Below are 20,976 nucleotides of genomic sequence, written 5' to 3' on the forward strand. Positions count from 1 at the left end.
CATCTCCGGAAAAGGTTCGTTTGCGGATTAATAACTTTCAAATATTTGAACGTCTGTATCATATCACCCCTGTTTCTCCTTTCCTCCAGAGTATACATGTTCAGGTCAGCAAGTCTCTCCTCATACATCTTGTAACGCAAATCCCATACCATTCTCGTAGCTTTTCTTTGCACCGCTTCAATTCTTTTTACATTCTTAGCAAGATACGGCCTCCAAAACTGAACACAATACTCCAGGTGGGGCCTCACCAACGATTTATACAGGGGCATCAACACCCCCTTTCTTCTGCTGGTCACACCTCTCTATACAGCCTAATAACCTTCTAGCTACGGCCACCACCTTGTCACACTGTTTCGTCGCCTTCAAATCCTCAGATACTATCACCCCAAGATCCCTCTCCCCGTCCGTACTTATCAGACTCTCCCCGCCTAACACATACGTCTCCCGTGGATTTCTATTCCCTAAGTGCATCACTTTGCATTTCTTCGCATTGAATTTTAATTGCCAAACCTTAGACCATTCTTCTAGCTTCCTCCGATCCTTTTTCATGTTTTCTACTCCCTCCCGGGTGTCCACTCTGTTACAGATCTTAGTATCATCCGCAAATAGGCAAACTTTACCTTCTAACCCTTCGGCAATGTCACTCACAAATATATTGAACAGAATCGGCCCCAGCACCGATCCTTGAGGAACTCCACTACTCACCTTTCCCTCCTCCGAGCAAATTCCATTCACCACCACCCTCTAGCGTCTGTCCGTCAACCAGTTCCTAATTCAGTTCACCACTTCGGGTCCAATCTTCAGCCCATCCAGTTTATTTAAGAGCCTCCTGTGGGGAACCGTGTCAAAACCTTTGCTGAAATCTAAGAAGATTACGTCCATAGCTCGTCCCTGATTCAATTCTCCTGTCACCCAATCAAAGAATTCAATGAGATTCGTTTGGCACAATTTCCCTTTGGTAAAACCACGTTGTCTCGGATCTTGCAACTTATTGGCTTCCAGGAAATTCACTGTCCTTTCCTTCAGCATTACTTCCATTACTTTTCCAATAACCGAAGTGAGGCTTACCGGCCTGTAGTTTCCAGCTTCTTCCCTATCACCACTTTTGTGAAGAGGGACCACCTCCGCCGTTCTCCAATCCCTCAGAACCTCTCCCGTCTGCAAGGATATATTAAACAAATCTTTAAGAGGACCCGCCAGAACCTCTCTGAGCTCCCTCAATATCCTAGGGTGGATCCCATCCGGTCCCATGGCTTTGTCCACCTTTAGCTTTTCAAGCTGTTCATACACACTCTCTTCCGTGAATGGTGCTCTATCCACTTCAATCTCATTAGTACTTTTTCCAGTCCATCGTGGTCCTTCTCCAGGATTTTCTTCTGTGAAAACAGAACAGAGGTATCTATTTAGCAAATTTGCTTTTTCTTCATCATTATCCACATTGCGGTTCGCAGTATCTTTTAGTCTCACAATTCCCTTTTTAGTCATTCTCCTTTCACTAATATACCTGAAGAAAATGTTGCCACCCCTTCTTACATTTCTAGCCATTTGTTCTTCCATTTGCGCTTTCGCCAGACGTATCTCTCTCTTGGCTTCTTTCAGTTTCATCCGGTATTCCTTCTCGTGTTCCTTTTCTTGAGTTTTTTTGTATTTCTGGAACACCAACTCTTTAGCCTTTATTTTCTCAGCCACTTGCTTGGAGAACCATATCGGTTTCCTTTTTCTCTTGCTTTTATTTACTTTCCTTACATAAAGGTTTATGGCCCTATTTATAGCTTCTTTCAGCCTGGACCACTGTCCTTCCACTTCTTGTATTTCCTCCCAGCCCATCAGCTCCTTCCTCAGGTATTCCCCCATTTTACTAAAGTCAGCATGCTTGAAGTCCAGGACTTTGAGTTTTGAGTGTCCGCTCTCATAGGCGTAGTTTGACTGTTTCATTTGGGGGGGGGGGGGGCAAAGAATGGGCGGAGCATATTAGCATATCATTTGCATATATACATATGCAAATGAATATGCTAATATGGAGGAAGGAATTGAAATTTACAGGCAAAATATCACAGATGCACATTTCAAAAAGCTGACACATTTCAATAAATTCTGAATAAAATACTTGTATCCCCATTTGTAAGCACCAGATCCAGCGTCGCTCCCTCCCTCATGGGTTCCGTCACCATTTGTCTGAGCAAAACACTTTGGAAAGCATCCACTCTACTTCTTTCCGATTCCGCAGACGGAAACTTCCAATCTACATCCGGCAGATTGAAATCTCCCAGCAAGAGCACCTCTCTCTTGTTTCCCACCCTTTGAATATCTGCGATCAGGTCTTTATCTAATTCTTCCAATTGTGTCAGAGGTCTGTAAAGAACACCCACGTGGACAGAGGTTCTATTATCTCTTTTTATGGTGATCCATATCGCTTCTTCCTTTCCCCAGGTCCCTGTCATTTCGGTTGCCGTGATATCATTTCTCACATATAGAGCTACTCCTCCACCTTTACGACCCTCTCTATCCTTCCTAAATAGATTATAGCCTGATATGTTTGCATCCCATTCATGGGAACCATTTAGCCACGTCTCTGTGATTGCAACAATGTCTAAGTCTGCCTCCAACATCAGGGCTTGAAGGTCATGAACTTTATTGCTTAGACTACGAGCATTTGTGGCCATCGCTTTCCATGTACATTTCCTGGTATGTGCTTCAACATTTGTGATTTGGGGTTGTCTTTTCTCTTTGGGTACCTTCATATCCTTTTGTTCCAACTTCATTTCTTTCTCTTCTGCCTCAGTTCTATTTTCAGGATCACCACCATGCTGTAATGGAGCAAAAGAATTCTGTAGGGGCAACACTTGTGAGGGCGGATGTTTTTGTGTCACATAACGAAGTATGCCTGAGCCTACCGTGAACCATCTATTCTTAGGTAGTTTTATTCTTTGAGGCAGTGGTGAGAAGTTGGTATGATTCTGTGCAGTCTTAGAAGTTGCTTTAAGTGCATTCAATTCCTGTTTTACTTTACTGAGCTCCAGTTTTAAACTAGATAGCTGAAGACAGATAGGACAAGCCTTAAGTCTCCAGATGATTGGCCTTGAAACAAAAGCAACACAATTATTACAGAGAATAAAAGTCATCCTGATTGGTTGAAATGGGTATGAATAGGTGTACTAAGTTGGGGAGAACAGTCTGTAAGATTGCTTGTGTATGAGTGATGAGTAAAGGTAATGAGTTTTGGCTTGTCTATAAATGAGTGGAAAACCCTGGGGTGGGTGGGATGACTTATGTATTAAAATTGCTACCCACCCCCCTTTCTGCCCCCTGAAGAGGCAAAGTGTACTTCTCCCACCCACGTTCTTTTGAGTTTTAAATGTTCTTGGTCATTTAGACGTGTCTCCTGCAGGCATGCTATATTATCCCCCCTACGTTTAAAAGCAGCAAGTATTTTTGCTCTCCTTATACTTTCCAAGTGAGAATTCTACATCTTGTAGCACTCAAGATATAAAGTAGACCAGGTTAGTTACTGAATCAGTACACAAATCCTGAGGAGAAAGTGCCCAGCTCTCACCCCCCCAACCCACTAAATATAGTTGAACTGTACCTGTATGCAATGCTCCCACGATAGTTCCACCTTTAAATCATTTACCATATCCCCTGACATCACCCCCCCCCCCCCTCAAAAGTAGGGCGGACAGAGGTCATGTTTAATGCAAGGGTCCTGCCACTCTAAACCCCACCAAGTGAATTTGATGAAATAATAGCCAGTAATAACACCTGCTATATAACAATAAAGAACTATAAGTATGTTCATTCTATCAACTGCTTTATAAAATAGACACAACATATGTGATTACAAAAATTACTCATGTAGGGGGAAATTCTACATATGGAGTGGAGGAGTGGCCTAGTGGTTAGGGTGGTGGACTTTGGTCCTGGGGAACTGAGGAACTGAGTTCAATTCCCACTTCAGGCACAGGCAGCTCCTTGTGACTCTGGGCAAGTCACTTAACCCTCCATTGCCCCTTGTAAGCCGCATTGAGCCTGCCATGAGTGGGAAAGCGCTGGGTACAAATGTAACATAAATAAACCAGCAAGTCTATCAGATATATTGTACTCTTATAGAAGTTCTGAAATCCTTAGGATTGTTCATCATCAGTTAGTACTTCCATTGCAGATGCGGGAGTGTCACATGCACGCAAACATCCATTGAGAAAAAAACTTTTTATTGCGCTGGATGGAGTAACATAAATGTAAGGCCTTTATCATGACATCCGGTGCAAATTGGCTGGAATTTCCATCTCCGCTCTTGTAATGATGCTGAATAATCCTGAAAAATAAGAACAGGTTGGTCTTCAAATTTTAATGTGTCCCATTTCTTCCTGAAGCCACGTAGGATTTCCAGTTTATGTTGGTAATTCAGAATCCTTGCGATTACCACTTCGGGCCTTAGCTTTCCCTCTTGTATTTGGCCCGACCTGTGCAGGGATTCCTATTATGTGGATGTTGCTCCTTTGGGAACGATTTTCAAGATCATCTAGATGTTCTGTATGCTCTCGTAGTTTTCGTTCCATTGCTGTGTGCATCCGCCATGTCCTCTATATTGGATACATGTTGTTCTTCTTCCCCCGTTCGACGAGTAGTATCTGCTAATAAATTCTCCACATTTGTTAATTGAGAGGAGAAGCATTCTAAACGGGGTTCTAAAGCTTTCACCACAGCCATAGTTAACTGCGTAAGCTGATGGTCTGTAAACGCTGGTATGGTATACTGTTCCGTCGGCACCATCTTGTCTCCTGCATCGTGCTGCTGAGCCATTTCTTTTTTGTGGATCTACCAGACATCACCAATTCTGGGTGAATAAGGTAGTTGTCCATTAATCAGGTATTCATTTTGCATTGTAATCTGCTGATTTGCTCAATTTAACCAAAGCAGTTTTTTTAGGTGCAAAAAATAAAAGCTGAGCTCTGTTTTATAATCAGTGCCTAAACTTAGGTGCAGTTTATACAATAGCGCTTATGCACAGGGGTCATACCTAACTTAAGCACAGGGGTCACACCAGTGAAAATGTGGTGCAAATGTTGGTGCCTAAATTTAGAATGCATAACCCAAATCCATGCCCACGCTCCTCCCCAGACTGCCCATGAACCTCCCATTGCTGTGCCCCCTTTTCCAGGATGAACATAAAATGTATGCTTGGATCACATGCCTATATTTACACATGTACACCTTAATTGATTCCAATTAGTGTCAATAATTGCTTGTCGGTGCTAATTGTCTCATTGTTCAATTAAGATGGGCACGCACTTTGGGTGTATGCCTAAATTTGCATGCTCCTCTCTAGCAGGGCAATGATCAGAAGCAAACGCCGGTGCTAGAGGCTGTTAGCGCCATACTAGCGACGGCGTTTGCTAATGCCGATGATCAGAGCCCTCGAGTGCGTGAAACAATGTGCTCAAGGGCTCTGAATGCAACTAGCATGCAAATGCATGCTAAACAGGGCTAAACATATTGAACCCCAATGATCAGCGGCCAGCGCGCCAAAGATTGGGTCGCTGGCCACGGCAAACCCTATGCCAGCTCCAAGCTGATGTTAGAGTTTGCAGATCATTGGGGAGGAATGGTGAGCCCTGTCTAGCATGCATTTGCATGCTGGCAGGCCCCCATTCCACCCAACAGCAAACCTGCCAGCGACAGGGGGTTGGAGGTCCGGCAGATCTCCGGTCCCACCGACGATCCCCCCCCCCCGGTTCAGAGAGGGCTAAAGATCCGGTGGGTCCATAGGCGTAGTTTGACTGTTTCTTTTGGGGGGGCAAAGGATGGGCGGAGCATATTAGCATATGGGCGGAGCTTATTAGCATATCATTTGTATATATACATATGCAAATGAATATGCTAATATGGAGGAAGGAATTGAAATTTACAGGCAAAATATCACAGATGCACATTTCAAAAAGCTGACACATTTCAATAAATTCTGAATAAAATACTTGTATCTACCTTTGTTGTCTGATCATTTAGTTTTTCTATTCGCTTTGGTCCCAGTGTCTTCTTTCCAGTAGGCTTCCCTCTGCTCCCCACCCTCTGAGTCCCATCCATCTCTTGCTCCTTCCCTTTGCTCCCCACCCCTCCCAGTCCCATCCATCTTCTGTTCCTTCCCTCTGCTCACCATCCCTCCATCCCATCCATCTTCTGCTCCTTCCCTCTGCTGTGCCTGACCTGTCCCAATCCCATCCATCTCCTGGTCCTTCCCTCTGCTCCTCACCCCTCCCAGTCCCAACCATCTTCCATCTGCTGCCCCCCCCCGTGAGGTCCAAGATCGTGACGCCGTCTACCCCCTCCCTTCCTCCCTCCGGCGCAGGCAGCAGTCTTTTCCAGCGTTTCTGTCAGTGGTAGCGATGTACATGCTGCCTTCGGTCTGCCCCGGAAGCCTTCTCTTCAAGTTCCTGTTCCCACCTATGTGGGAACAGGAACTTGAAGAGAAGGCTTCCTGGGCAGAGCCAAAGGCAGCATGTACAACGCTACCGCTGCCAGGAACGCTGGAAAAGACTGCTGCCTGCGCCGGAGGGAGGGAGGAAGGAAGAGAGAGGGGTAGACGGACACGCTCCTCTCCGTCGGCTTGGCTTCCCTGCCCTCTCTGTCTGCATCCAGCACGAAAGGAAATGATGTCAGAGGAAGGCGGGACGCAGACAGAGAGGGCAGGGAAGCCAAGCCGACGGAGAGGAGCGCGTGCCTGCTTGTTTTTTTTTTAACTACTGGCGCGGTGGCGCCTCGTCGTCGTTTGGGGGGCATTGCCCCCCCTCGCCCCCCCAGTCTACGCCCATGGGTGGGTCGCATGCTCAGGCACAATTCTCCTGCACTTCTACCCCATGATCAGAGATAATTGCGTGCTTAAATTTGCATGCAATTATCTCTGATCATAGGTCTAATAACGCCCCGCGCTGTTCCAGCGCTATTTTTGGAGCACTGTTTGGAACAGCGCGGGGTTTTGATCATCTGTCTGTAGGTGCCTTATATAGAATTAGGGAGTATTGAACACTCTTAACAACATTCATTTCCGGCCCAAAGAAACCCAACAAAAATAAAACAAAAAAATTCTGAATGCCCATCCCTTGTACACATATTAGTTAAACATAAGTCCCAAGCACATTAATATTATCCTAACATAAACCGACAGAGTAGGCATAAAGCTGTTAGTTTGCAATGGTGTCTTCTTAATATTTTTGAATATTATATACTGGGATCATCAGAATTTGATGCATCAACGCTGCTTGTTGGCCTAATCATTAGGCAGCGATGTGCAATTTATCATTCATCCACAGTTATTTTTTTATTTAAAGTATTTTAAGATGACCACTTCTCATAATTGAGTATTTTATATTATATGATTTTAAAATTTTAAAAATTTGCTTATAGAGTTTCGTATCTTCATCAGGGAAGAAGTTTGATTATATAACTGCAGTAGCATTCTTTCCTGCAAATGTTAGGAGAGAAAGTTAAGCTCTACAGTATTGCCAGGCAATAGTGTAGATCTTTTGGAGTAATTCAGGGAGGATTCATGATTCATGCAGTGCTGCAGCTAAGCTTTACATTTCCAGTGATGGGTGATGTCTTACTTTATGAGCCAAGCTGTCAGTTTAATAAATTTCTTAGTTTTTCAGGAAGTATGGTCTTTGCTGTAAATGAATGGATATGATTAGGAGCTGTAGAAACAGCAGGCATGGGATTTCTTTTTCATCTCTTTCCCAGCATACTGGCACAATACTGGGCAAGTTTAGTACCAGACAGATCATACCATTTCTAAGGTAGGGGATATGAAATTCCGAAAGAGTTTCAAGTCGTCGGAAAAATATTGAGTGCCCATATGATTGATGGAGAAGAATGATTAATAACTCCTCTGGCACTTAGCAGACACTTTCTGGGCTGCTCTCCAAGTTTTATTATAATCCCAGTAGTTAAGTTTAGATTCCACCCACTCATTTCACTGCACATTAATATTAGGAAAAGCCATACGCGTACTATCCAAACAAATTATTTCCACATGGAGACAGGCAATGATGAAATAGCTGAGTTGAGCTAGTCAGCCTAGCTGAATCAGTGCAGTTTATGAATACTTATTTCACTGGTGAATACGTGTAGCTGTTTTTCTGCAGTTGTATCAAAGCATCAGGGAATACAACTGTACCAAATTCCCCTTTTCCTCCTTGTCAATATATCCCAAATAGGATGCACTGGCTTCTCTTGGTTCCTAGAACACTTTTAGAGAACTAGTGGGCGGGAGTTTTCTCCTGCTAAAGACAAACCCAAAGTGGGATAAATTATCTTCATGTAGAAAAGGGGGAAACTCTGCATTTCAAAATAAAACAGGAAGAGAACTTTTTCTGATTCTTCAATCAGGAGAGGATTTTCCTGGCACCTGCAGCAACTTACACTGTGGTGCTTCTACTGCAACTCTCTGGAGAAGGGGAGAAAAGTTAGCAAAAAAAATTACTACCTCTCTCTAGCTCCAATGCTCCAACTACTGCAACTAAATAGAGATCTCTATGTTAAATTCAGGAACAAGCAACTGTGCACATCTTCTAGGGTAGTACTTGAATATTGGCTCAGTCCTCTCCCACCTACTATTCTCTCCAATCACAACACGTATTCAATATAGAGACACTTTTTTCTAATAAGGATCAAATGAGTTGTTGTATAAATACCATTGCATTCAGCTCAGAGACAACTAATTTGCTGATTAGGAGAATCTTGGATTGTAAAGAATAGCACATAGGGGAGAGGAATGGCCTACATTGAAAAAGAGGTGATAATCCCTCTGTATAAGTCTCTGATAAGAGCTCATTTAGAATACTGTGTACCAGTGGTGTATTTGACATCTGGGGCATCATTTTTTAACACCCTGCTATCAATGTGTTTGGTACGTTGCCACAGAGCCACTAGGCTTCGGCTCTGCTGGCCTTTACTTGTTGTTAAACATTAGGTACAGTTAATACAGATATTATAAAGCTGAGAATCAGAGAAGCCATGATTCAAACCCATGCTGCTCCTTGAGATCTTGGACAAGTCACATCACCCTCCACTGCCTTAGGTATAAAACTTTAATTGTAAGCCTTCCAGGGACAGGAAAATACCTACCATAATTGAATGTAACTTGTCTTGAGCTACTAGTGAGAGAAGGGTTATCCAAAGCCAAAATCCAGTATCAGACATACTGTGAAGTAATACAAATATCACTTAGGACTTACAGAGCAATTCTACTATACCATGATAGTACTAACTTACACAAGTCACAAAACAAGAGCCTGCCTAGAAAAAGGCAGCATCATGAATGTTGCAGTTGGGACTAGAACATCAATACACCTACTGGAAAGCTAAACAAGCCAGATTAGTTCAAATCGATCCTGCACAGTCAATGCTGTCAGAAAACTATATCACTTTCACACATGCAGAACACAGATAGACCCTAAGTATAGACTAATACTAAGCAACCACAAACTAAAAATAGAAATATGTAGAGAAAAGTTCAACCGAATCCCCCCCAAAACAGACCCTGCATACAGAGCAAGAGAAACAGTATGGCGTGTTCCCTAGTATTGGGCAAATAAAGATAGCAGATGTAAATTTCAAAAATAGACATATTGCAATCACTAAATTACAAATTCACAAATACCAATAAAACAAAAAAATGAAAAATAAGATGATTACATTTTTTTGTTAGCTTTCAGAGGTCAGGATAGTATACTGCTGTTATGGTATCCTGACCTAACCTGAGAAAGGAGATTTTTGCCTCCAAAATGTAGTCAAAAACATTTCAAAGCAGACCAATAAAAAGATATCACCTCACTTAAATACATTTTCTATTTCTATTTATTGGGGCTGATATTCAGACCATTATAATTAGACCGACTAACTCCCGAGGTTGGCGCTAATCCTGGATATTCAATGCTTGGCCATTTCCGGTAACTGGCATTGAATATCCGGTTTATTTTTGACCAGTTTAAAGATAACCGGCTAAACCGATATTCAGCAGTAGCTGGTTATCTTTAAAGATATCCCATGTTTTCACACGGCCAAATATGACCGCTAAATTGGCTTTAAAAATCGGTGAATAGCTGGTGATGTCGGGCGATATAACCAGCTATCTGCTAGCCGCTAATCAGCAATATTCAGTGGGAGATAGAGAGTTATCCCCCACTGAATATCACTAGATAGCCAGCTATGTAGCATATAACCTGCCAGATGTTGTTCCTGGCCAGTTAAATGGTTTTGAATATCACAGGGATTAACTTTATTAACACAGCTACCACACTACTTTATCCTAAATTAAAAATAAAATTTGTTGTTCTACCTTTGCTGTCTGGCCATTTACTTTTTCTAATTGTTCCATTCTCTAGTCTTGTTTCTGCTTTCCTCTTATCTCTCTTGCCAGAATTTCCAGTCCATTTGTCATTTTGTAATTCCTCCTTTTCCTTTCAGCTTTCTTTAATTTATTTTCTGCCTCTCTGTCCAGATTTAAATTCTTTCTTACTATCCAGTCTTCAATTTCCGTCTTTTTCCTGTGCCTACCTTCAGCTTTCCATCTCTTTCTCTCACCCAGGCTCTCCTATTCCACCTCCTCTTATGTCCCAGTCTCTCACTAAATATATTCTCTTTCTCTCCTCTCTTCCATCCAGCATCTGTCCTCTTTTTCTCCCATCCCATCCATCCAGCATCTGCCCTCTTTCTCCCTTCTTCCATCCAGTATCTGCCTTGTCTCTCTCTCTCTTCTTCCATCTAGCATCTACCCCCATCTTTCCCTCCTTCCATCCAGCATTTGCTTCCCATTTCTCCCTTCTTCCATCCAGCATCTGGCCCCATCTGTCCCTTCTTCCATCCAGTGTCTGGCCCCCTCTGTCCCTTCTTCCATCCAGTGTCTGACCCCCTCTGTTCCTTCTTCCATTCAGTGTCTGGCCCCCCTCTGTTTCTTCTTCCATCCACTGTCTGGCCCTCCTCTGTTCCTTCTTCCATCCAGCATCTGACCCCCTCTGTCCCTCCAAGTCTATGTCTGGTATAAATATGGGCATATAAATGTTAGGTGTGTCAATACCAGGTGGAGGAGGGGCCTAATGCTTAGTGAAGCAGGTTACGGACCTCAGGAACTGGGTTCGGTTCCCACTGCTGCCTGATAGTCAGTAGTGGGTTGAGATCCTGGGGAACCAGGTTCAATTCCCTCTGCAGTTCCATGTGACCCTGGGCAAGTCACTTAATCCTCCATTGCCCCAGGTACAATAGTAGTACAATGTACTACTTAGATTGTGAACCCACAAAGGACAGACCCAGTACCTGTAAAAAAAATGAACTTGTACCTGTGGAGAATCTAGCTAGTACAACTTGATATCGCTGAATCACACAGTGAAAACCTGACCCAGAAGTTCATAAAATGGGCTTTGCAAAATTTCTAGAAAAGTAAATTCTGGTATCTATCTCAATGTTATTTTTTTCACCAGCTGCTAAGGTAGAAGTCTGCATTGTGTTTACATTTTTAAAGTTTTTTTAAAATACTTTTTAATACCAGTTTTATGGACTAGTGTTTGCTAAAATCAATAAAATTATATTTGAGTCATTATTATTTCTATTACTCACATTTCTGTATTTATAAGACTGATGCATTATATGAATTATTAAAGTCTGTTCCTATATTACTGAGGTGAGATAAAACACACACTTGCACTCTTATTAAAAGCACTTTGCATTGCATTGCAGTATCCTCGGGTACTTGGCAGCTCCTGGATATGTCCTCAGCACTTATCGATTCTTCTCTCTCCGCCTTTGATGTCGCTCATGTCAGCAGAGATATTTACGATGCTATGGCTACTGCCAGGGACTATTGTCTATCAGGTGGGTATTTTGTATCTTAAATGTATTGGGCTTGATATTCAGCCGGCGGTGGGCAGTGCATTTGCTGTCCGCTTCCGGCATTAAACCCGGATATTCAATGTCGGGCCATTTCTGGTGACCAGCATTGACTATCCATGTTTATTTTGGCTGCTAAAAGGTTAACCAGATATGCTGATATCTGCCGCTTCTTCCTCTTTAACATCAGCAAAATTCGCTCTTTCCTCTCTGAACACACCACCCGAACTCTCGTCCACGCTCTCATTAGCTCTAGCCTTGACTACTGCAACTTACTCCTCACCGGCCTCCCACTTAGCCATCTATCCCCCCTTCAATCTGTCCAGAACTCTACTGCACGTCTCATATTCCGCCAGAACCGATTTACTCATATCACCCCTCTCCTCAGGTCACTTCACTGGCTTCCAATCAGATACCGCATTCAATTCAAGCTTCTCCTTCTTACCTACAAATGCACTCAGTCTGCTGCCCCTCACTACCTTTCTACCCTCATCTCCCCTTACGTTCCCGCCCGTAACCTCCGTTCACAGGACAAATCCCTCCTCTCTGTACCCTTCTCCACCACCGCCAACTCCAGGCTCCGCTCATTCTGCCTTGCCTCACCCTATGCTTGGAACAACCTTCCTGAGCCCTTACGCCAAGCCCCCTCCCTGCCCATCTTCAAGTCTTTGCTTAAAACCCACCTCTTCAATGCTGCATTCGGCACCTAACTCTTACCGTTCAGTAAATCCAGACTGCCCCAATTTGACCGCCCCTATCGGACTGAACGTTCACTTGTCTCTTAGATTGTAAGTTCTTTGAGCAGGGACCATCCCTCTATATTAAATTGTACAGCGCTGCGTAACCCTAGTAGCGCTTTAGAAATGTTAAGTAGTAGTAGTAGTATATTCAGCGCTAACTGATTAACTTTTTAGTGGACAAAGATAGGCTTGCTATTTAAGTGACCTATTTTGACCACCCAGCATAACCGTTTTTTTCACTGAATATCTGCTTTCTAACCGTGTCGCACGATATAACTGCTAACCAGGATATTCAGCGTGAGATAACTGGTTATCTCATGCTGAATATCTGTGGTTAGGCGCTTAAATGCTATTTAACCAGCCAGGACCGTTCCTATTTGGTTAAATAGTTTTGAATATTGAGGGGGGATTGTCCTTTTGACATACTGGGGCTTACATTCAGAAGAGGCTGTGTCCAAACTGATGATTTATGGCAGGGTGCTGAAACAATGTGTATCCACTTGAGACGTGTGCACGTATTTATGGTGCAGGGAAAGGTTATTTTGGGAAGACCCTACCACATTACTGCACATTGGGAGGCATATTTTCAAAGCACTTTGGGAGGCTAAGTTCCTTAGGTTTCTATGGAACTTTGGGAGGCTAAGTGCTTTGAAAATGAGCCCCTAAGTCTCTTTTATCAAGCTACGATAAGTACTAATGTGTAATTACTGCAACAACAAATGGCTACCGTGGAGCGTGCTGAGGCATCCTGTGGTATTTTTTGGATGTGTGCACACTACCCATACGCTAAAAAATAAAATTTATTTTTTAGCACTGGGGCAGCGTGAGGGAGGAACGGAGGGTGGGGTGGGTGGGCAAGCAAGCAGGGAATCAAGCAACCATACCAAATGCTGGAAAGGGGAGGGAGTGAGAGGGAGAGAAGCTGGATGGGGTAGGGTCAGAGATGGTAGAGATATATTGGCACTGGGAATGAAGAGAGGGGAGAAGCTGGACAGAGAAATATAGGGACACACAGAAAGGGAGATACTAAACATGGAGGAAGATAGAAGTACAGAGATGGAAGAAGATGGATAGTGGACATGGAGAAAGAGTAGAAATACAAATGGAGATGAAACTTTGGTGAATGAGTTAAGAGAAGACAGAATTTGTCAGATTTGAAATGTACATCCTGCTAGATATCTCTGGGGCCCAAGGCAGACATTTGGGAGGGGACACAAAAGCTTACTAACAGGCTGCACCTTCTTCAGCTTCCAGCTGGCCTGGGGTTCTCTCTGGCTACGGGGCCAAACGCAGTTGCCCTAATTGTACCTCCCCTAACACTGTCTCTTGCATGTGCTATCATATTTTGCATAGTATAGGAGAAAATGCATCTCTCTCTGTATTTCTGTATGCTGTGCTAAATGCATGGTCTGGCCTCTTGGGATTTTGATTTAATTTGTTTATGGTTTGTGGTCACTTATTCTGTATTTGGCATTTGTGTTCTGTGCATGTGACCAAAGTATTCTGTTAGCATCAATTTTCTATGTAGTATTCTATTGTGCTTTGGCTTGTTCATTTTTCTTGATAGATTTATTGATATTTTAGGGCCCCACTGTAATATTTAGGGCATATTTGGGGGAAGCATATGTGTGTTGGAGGACTGTGGCTCAGTGGAGGATGAAGAGTGCACCCTCTTGTATTTTCCCTAGCTCTCAATATGGCCTGCAGCCACTGAGGCCAGCACTGCTACTCCCATTGAAGTTATTGGGAGTGGGGTAGGAGTAGGGACGTGGGCAGGGCATATCAGGTGGCAGGTGTTTCTCTAGTGCCCATCCATCCGACCTGTTGGCCCACCCAAAAATTGCCTTCTGGCTACGCCACTGCCTAGAACCCTCCTCCCCCCCCCCCCAAAAAAAAACAAACAGAAAAAAATAAACAAAATGAACTTTCCCCATAAATTACATGACACAAAATTTCCAGTTGCCCATCCCAAATAAATGCCCAGTCTCTGCAGTACCCCTGAGGCAAGTAACTTTCAATTAGACTTTGAATTATGCCTAAAAAAAGATAGGATCATAACCATTCAATAATGGCAGGCCTTACTCAGGGGCCCTTTTACCAAAGCTTAGCGCACACTAACAGAATTAGTGTGCGCTAAATTCTAAGAAGTCGATAGGTATATAATGGGCTTCTTAGCACTTAGCGCATGCTAATGTCCATTAGCACACGCTAAGCTGGTGCTAAGTTTTAGTGAATGGGCCCCGATGAGGCATATTTTCAAAGCACTTTGGGAGGCTAAGTTCCATAGGTTTCTATGGAACTTTGGGAGGCTAAGTGCTTTGAAAATGAGCCTCTTTAGTGTCTTAAGCTTGTTTAATAAACTATTATGATGTACAGTCTCACAGGTCTTGAGTTATTTTAAAAAGACCATCAAAAGTCTGTTCGCTTATTTAAACCTAGACTGAATTCATCTATTTATAGGCTACAGTGCTGGCAAAACTCATGAGTGCTGATCTCATCAGCATGTTTGATGCTGACTTCTGCTGCAGGGGAACTCCCTTGGATGGAAGCCTTATTAGGACAAAAGGCCTCTCCCCTACAGGCCACTTGCCAGAGGATTCCTTGTTCCAGCCTGCTGTGTTAGAGAGACAGCAGCTCTGTTCTATATCCAAAGCTATTCCTTCAATTAATTTTTCTCTGTTTAGTTGATCACTCATTTGCCCCTCTCCCCTACAAGATAACGTATAACGCAGGATTGTCCAACCTTGGTCCTTGAGGGCTGCAATCCAGTTGGATACTTGTAACAATGTCTGAAGAGAGTGGTTTATACTCAGACAAGACTCTGTGTAAGAGGAGATGTGACCAGTAATGTTTCCATATCTGTTGCTGATTAAATCTTTTTCAACATCTGGATTGGATTATTGCCACCCAGGAATGGACATGAGATATAACTTGTGGATATATTGAAGATCGTATTGTTGGATTAATTATGGGGATTACAACAGAGATGATTCACTAAAAGTAGAGAAGATTTGCTGAGCACAGCACGGATGAGAGACATTCATGGACTTGGCTGTTCAGGGTTTGAATATTTGTATATTTAATGGTGTATGAGAGATTATTAGTTTGTGTGTGTATGTGTAGAGAGTAAGTAATAATAAAGAGGAAATAAAGAGCAAATATATTGTGAAATTTATAGTATTTATGTAGTAGTCTTTTGATGGGTATTTTATACAATAAATATGCATGAGATCTATTTGCATGTACTGGCTCCATTGTATGCAAATAGATCTCATGCATATTCATTGACCCTCAATCTGGAGTGCCGTTTAATGTCCTGTTATAATCAAATAATAATCCTTTAACCAATGATAACAGTTCTAAGAATTTACCAATTGCTTTCAAAATATAAACAAAAATAAAAATAATAAACAAAAATTATTTTGGTTTATATTTTGAAAGCAATTGGTAAATTCTTAGAACTGTTATCATTAGTTAAAGGATGCATATTCATTGGACAAATCCTGAAAACCCAACCTGACCAGGGCCGAGGTTGGACACCCTTGATATAAAGGAACATAGTAACATAGTAGAAGATGGCATGTAAAGACCTGAACAGTACATTCAGTCTGCCCAACCGTCACACTCATTATCAATTCAGGATTAAACCAACAATAAATGTGGTACAAAATACTTGATCCTGGTCTTTCTTTGCCACTTCTAGGACATAGACTGTAGAAATCTACCCAGCACTATCCTCATGTTCCAACTACTGAAGTAGCCGTCAAAACCCACTATCTCAAACTGCCTTGCCAACTTCCTTCCTTGGGGCAATACTATTTTCACAGGAGAAGTTGGGCTTCTTACAACACGCATATGACTAGAATGTCTCAGTTCCCTCTCTCATATTCCATATTTAATTATGGGTCCTTTAAAAAAGTGCATTGGATTTTGTAGTTGCATTGCCTCAATACAATAAATTAACATGTGGTAAATGCAAATTTAACATGGCAACTATCGGGGGCCTTGTTTTGAAATGTCCATTCTCATTTCGTACCCTGGTCGCAATTAGCGTGGATGCACTTAGAGCCTCCAATTTAGGAGGTACTAAGTGGGCCCATGCTAACTGCACAATTGTCATCGAGTGGTATGTGCCCCACGCTAACTGCAATTTACTTTCCACACCCATTCCCCACCCATGCCCTGCCTAGTTATATCCTCTAACACAGAATGCCCCTAATGTGTGAATTAACGTGTGCTAACCACTGAAATAATGCTTAAAGGGGCTAATGTGTTTGTGCATTGGCTGCCTGTTCTTGTTCAGACCAAATTTAAGATTCTCTGTCTTACTCATAAGGCCAACTATTTGGGCACCTCTTCTTACTTGTCTTCTTGTACCATCCCTTATACAGTGCACTCCATTTATGTGCACGTCAAATAAGCGCATGCTCTGTTTAACTGCATGCCGTACTTCTGTCCCGTTTTTGGCGCCATCAATTTCTATGGGGACAAACTTCAGTTTAGCGCACCACTGATAAGTGCAAGATTTGCTTATATGCATGGTTTAAGACCGCTCCTCTGCAGGAAATATTCCGCATAAGTGCACGCACGGAATATGGAAGCCGATTAGAACGTGACAAAGGGGCGGTAAATTTGAAATCTTGTTGGTTAACTGCCAAAGGCAGAATAAGCGAAAGAAAGTTGTTAGAGTGTACACTGGAGTCGTCATCGTCATCATCATCGCGCAACTGCAAGACTTTAACACTGGCTGAATGAATAAAAGTTCTTAAAAAATTAGAAAACAAACAAAGTCAAGCTTCTATTGCTAAAGAATATGGTGTCAATCCCAGTCAAATTTCACGTATCTTGAAGCAGAAAGATCAGCTTCTGGAAGATTGGCAAAACAATACAAATCCACACAGGAAACGAAAACAGGCGGGAAAAGCTGAGGATGTAGAAGATGCTCTTCTTCGGTGGTTTTCTCAAGTCAGGAGCAGACAGTTTCCTGTCAGTGGTCCACTGCTTATGGAGAAAGCTAATCAGCTAGCTGAAAATCTTGGACTAACTGAATTCAAAGCCACTGTTGGATGGTTGGAAAGATGGAAGGAGAGGAACAACATAAAATTCAAGAAACAGCATGGTGAAAAACAAGACGCTGATGACTTTGGTGCTGAAAATTGGGTTGTTTCAGTTCTTCCTACCATTTTGAATGAGTTTGCACCTCATGACATTTTCAATGCTGACGAAAACGGTCTCTACTGGCGAGCGATTCCTGATGGAACACTTGCATTCAAACAAGCCGAAACTACAGGAAGTAAAACGTCGAAGGACCGACTGATGATCCTCCTTTGCTGCAATATGGATGGGAGTGAGAAGTTAGAACCACTCGTCATTGGAAAGAGCAAACAGCTCCGTTGCTTCAAGAATGTTAAGTGACTTCCTATGTCATACGAGGCTAACGCAAATTCATGGATGACTGGGGAAATTTGGAAGCAGTGGCTAAAGAAGTTAGACACTAGAATGCAGGCACAAAAGCATCAGATTTTGTTGCTTTGTGATAATTGTGCTGCACATAGGGATGATGTCAGGCTGTCTAACTTCAAGGTGGTCTTCTTGCCACCAAATACTACCTCTCTGATCCAACCTATGAATCAGGGCATAATAGCCAATTTAAAAAAGCATTATCGGGCTCTTGTACTACGTCGTCTGATGAGCGTTATGGATGACCAGACTGGCAAGGATAAACGTGCTATTGAACTGGCTCTTATTCTATCACTGTTGGATTCCCTACATATGCAGAAAGAAGCCTGGAATCAAGTTACACAGGCAACCATTGTGAACTGCTACAAGCGGGCAAGCTTTGTTAAGGATGTGGAGAGGGACAAAACAGATGCAGCTGTTGCACACGCATCAGATGAACAGGCTATTGACATCCCAGCCAGTGTTACTGAAGAGGAGTTTCATCACTACGTAGCTGTTGATTACGATCTACAAACAGCTGACGACAGCACTGATGTCGAGATATGTGCCTACACACAGACAACGGCTGATGATGAAACAGATGATGAAATGAGCAGCGAGGCACATGCTGACGAAATTCAACAACCTCCTGTCACTTTTACAAGAGCACTGGAGAGTCTTAACACCGTACGTGCCTATCTGGAGGCCACTGGATATCTGTGCTATGACAGTTTTTACCATCTGGCAGACGTAGTCTATGGAACTCACAGACACAATAGTGTACAGAGGACTATGACTGATTACTTCAAGTAAGCCTAACGTCAGTTAACGGAGACTGTATACTGTACGTATAATAAACAGTACTGTACATATGTTTATCAGATGTCAAGCTTCTTTGGGTCACAACAGTTAAGTGCATGCTCTAGTTAACTGCATGTATTTCTTTGGTCCCAGACCCTTGCACTTAAGCGGATTGTACTGTACTCCTACACGGTCTCTGGATGCTCATTGTTTGGTGTTACCCTCTCCACACTTTGCTCCCCTGGAATTCACGACACAGCCTTTTTCTTTCTGGCACCACAATTGTGGAATGACTTACCTCCTCTGTTCATGCAGAACAGTCCTTTTCTGAATCTAATGTTCTGCTGAAGACTTTTTTTTTTTGAGTCAAATTTTAAGCACATGCTTTGATGCCCTCCTGCTCATATGCTGCTCTCCTGGATAGCTCCATATATGTTATCCTCGTAGTGTCTTTTGTTGAGCGTGGCTGGTTTGACCTGTCCAATATATTTGAAACTGGTGTTCCTTTCCTTATTCTTTGATTTTGATTATGTAAGTCGCCTTGACCTGCCTAATAAGTATAAGTACATCAAGTACCCATAATAAACATAAACAGTAGCAATTAACATGAACTAATCCATGGGTTAAGTGCCTAATATGCTTTAGTTAAAGGACCTACTAGTTCATAAGCTAGCATACCATAGCCCTTCATCATGGTAAATGAGCCATCATCATCACAGTGTCCTCATCGCAAGTCAGAGACGAGGTGTGTGGCGTAATTCATTGATCTGTAGGAGTGTTAGAAAGCTGTAGTATGAGTGTTTCAACTGTTTCATGCTAGTGTGTGCTGTTTTATTTTCAGGAAGGCTAAAACATAATAGCGCATGCTAAAAGAATGAAACCAAAGTAAATAAAATGAAATGAAAATAAAAAGCCATACTTTCTTATTGATAAAGGCAAGTTCCATTACAACTCTCTCCTTCAAAGGTTCTGTTACCATTCGTCTAAGGAGAGCCCACAAATCTTTCACTTTCCAGTTGTGTATATCGGAGACCCCAACATCCAGCAAGTTAGATCTGCCACCATCAACTTCTTATGTATCATTTTTAGTCTGGAAATGAGAGGTTAGCACACCACAGATCTGCCATATCTTGCTCTGTTCAGAGAAAGCCAGAAGAAATATTAAGTGCCTGCCTGCCCAATGGAAAAGGAACACCTGAAAAGAATTAAAAATCTAGATGTCTGTTTTCACACTGCAAAAGGAAAAGTTTCCTTAGCCAAAGTCCTGCCAGACTGGGCAGCAACGTTTCACTTTCCTGTGCCTTATTAAGGGAGTATAACTGAATAGAGGCAAACTATTTATATATTGCAAACTGCTGAGAAACATCACCAGTGAATTCTTTTTGAGCTACATAGGGTTATTTAGAATCTAACAGTCTGATAAACACCAATTGCTAATTAGTACAGGAAGGTGAATGAAAAAGAGTAGAAGAATGAGCATAGCTCACAGTGGCATTAATAAATATAAATAAAAATATACGTGTGTGTTTCTTTTTATATGTCTGTGTATGAGTGTGTGAAACTGCATTCCTGTTCTTTGCTGGTAGTCTGTCTGCAGGCTGTTCAGTGCAGGTAAGTTTCTCTTTTCCGAGGAAGAGGTAGAGGAGGAGGGATAGGGAAAGTTTCTTTGTATCCACAATAAGTACTCATTTTAGATGCATAGCCACAGGTGGGTCTGGGAGAGCCTGACCTTGTCCATTTTCAGCTCAGGAACATGCCAGGCACACCGTTGTACCTGGTGAGAGTCCCCACCAACTGACAGCCTCCTCAGCTGCTGAACCTCGGACCAAGCCGCTCTCAGGAGCCTGAGAGAATCTGATAGTCAAAATGTGCAAACTGGGACAGTGTGTGAAACCTCTTGTGTCCTGTCTTATTTGGGTGATGCTAGGATCTCGTTTGCCCCAGGCTGAAGAAAAATTCAGTGTTTTATCCACGACTGGATAAAAGAGAGATGCTCAGACTTCTTTGGAAGAAATTTGTAAAAGATTTGTTGAAAGTTTGGAGTACTTGTTAACAAGGTATGCAGTAGCAGCTCAATGCTACGTGAATCCCTAGTTGCTACTGGGAGGGGGGAAGAGGGGAG

General features: G+C 42.6%; 1 protein-coding gene across 1 annotated transcript in view; it reads left to right on the top strand.

The window, feature by feature from the left end:
* The window catches only part of TG (thyroglobulin), a 429,523-nt gene that overhangs the window by 214,500 nt on the left and 194,047 nt on the right, over positions 1 to 20,976 (top strand). Inside the window, 1 exon segment of the mRNA XM_030189954.1 lies at positions 11,725 to 11,859. Coding sequence (XP_030045814.1) covers positions 11,725 to 11,859 — 135 coding nt within the window.

The sequence above is a fragment of the Microcaecilia unicolor genome, chromosome 1 (genome assembly GCF_901765095.1).
Source record: "Microcaecilia unicolor chromosome 1, aMicUni1.1, whole genome shotgun sequence".
NCBI classification, from domain to species: Eukaryota; Metazoa; Chordata; class Amphibia; order Gymnophiona; family Siphonopidae; genus Microcaecilia; species Microcaecilia unicolor.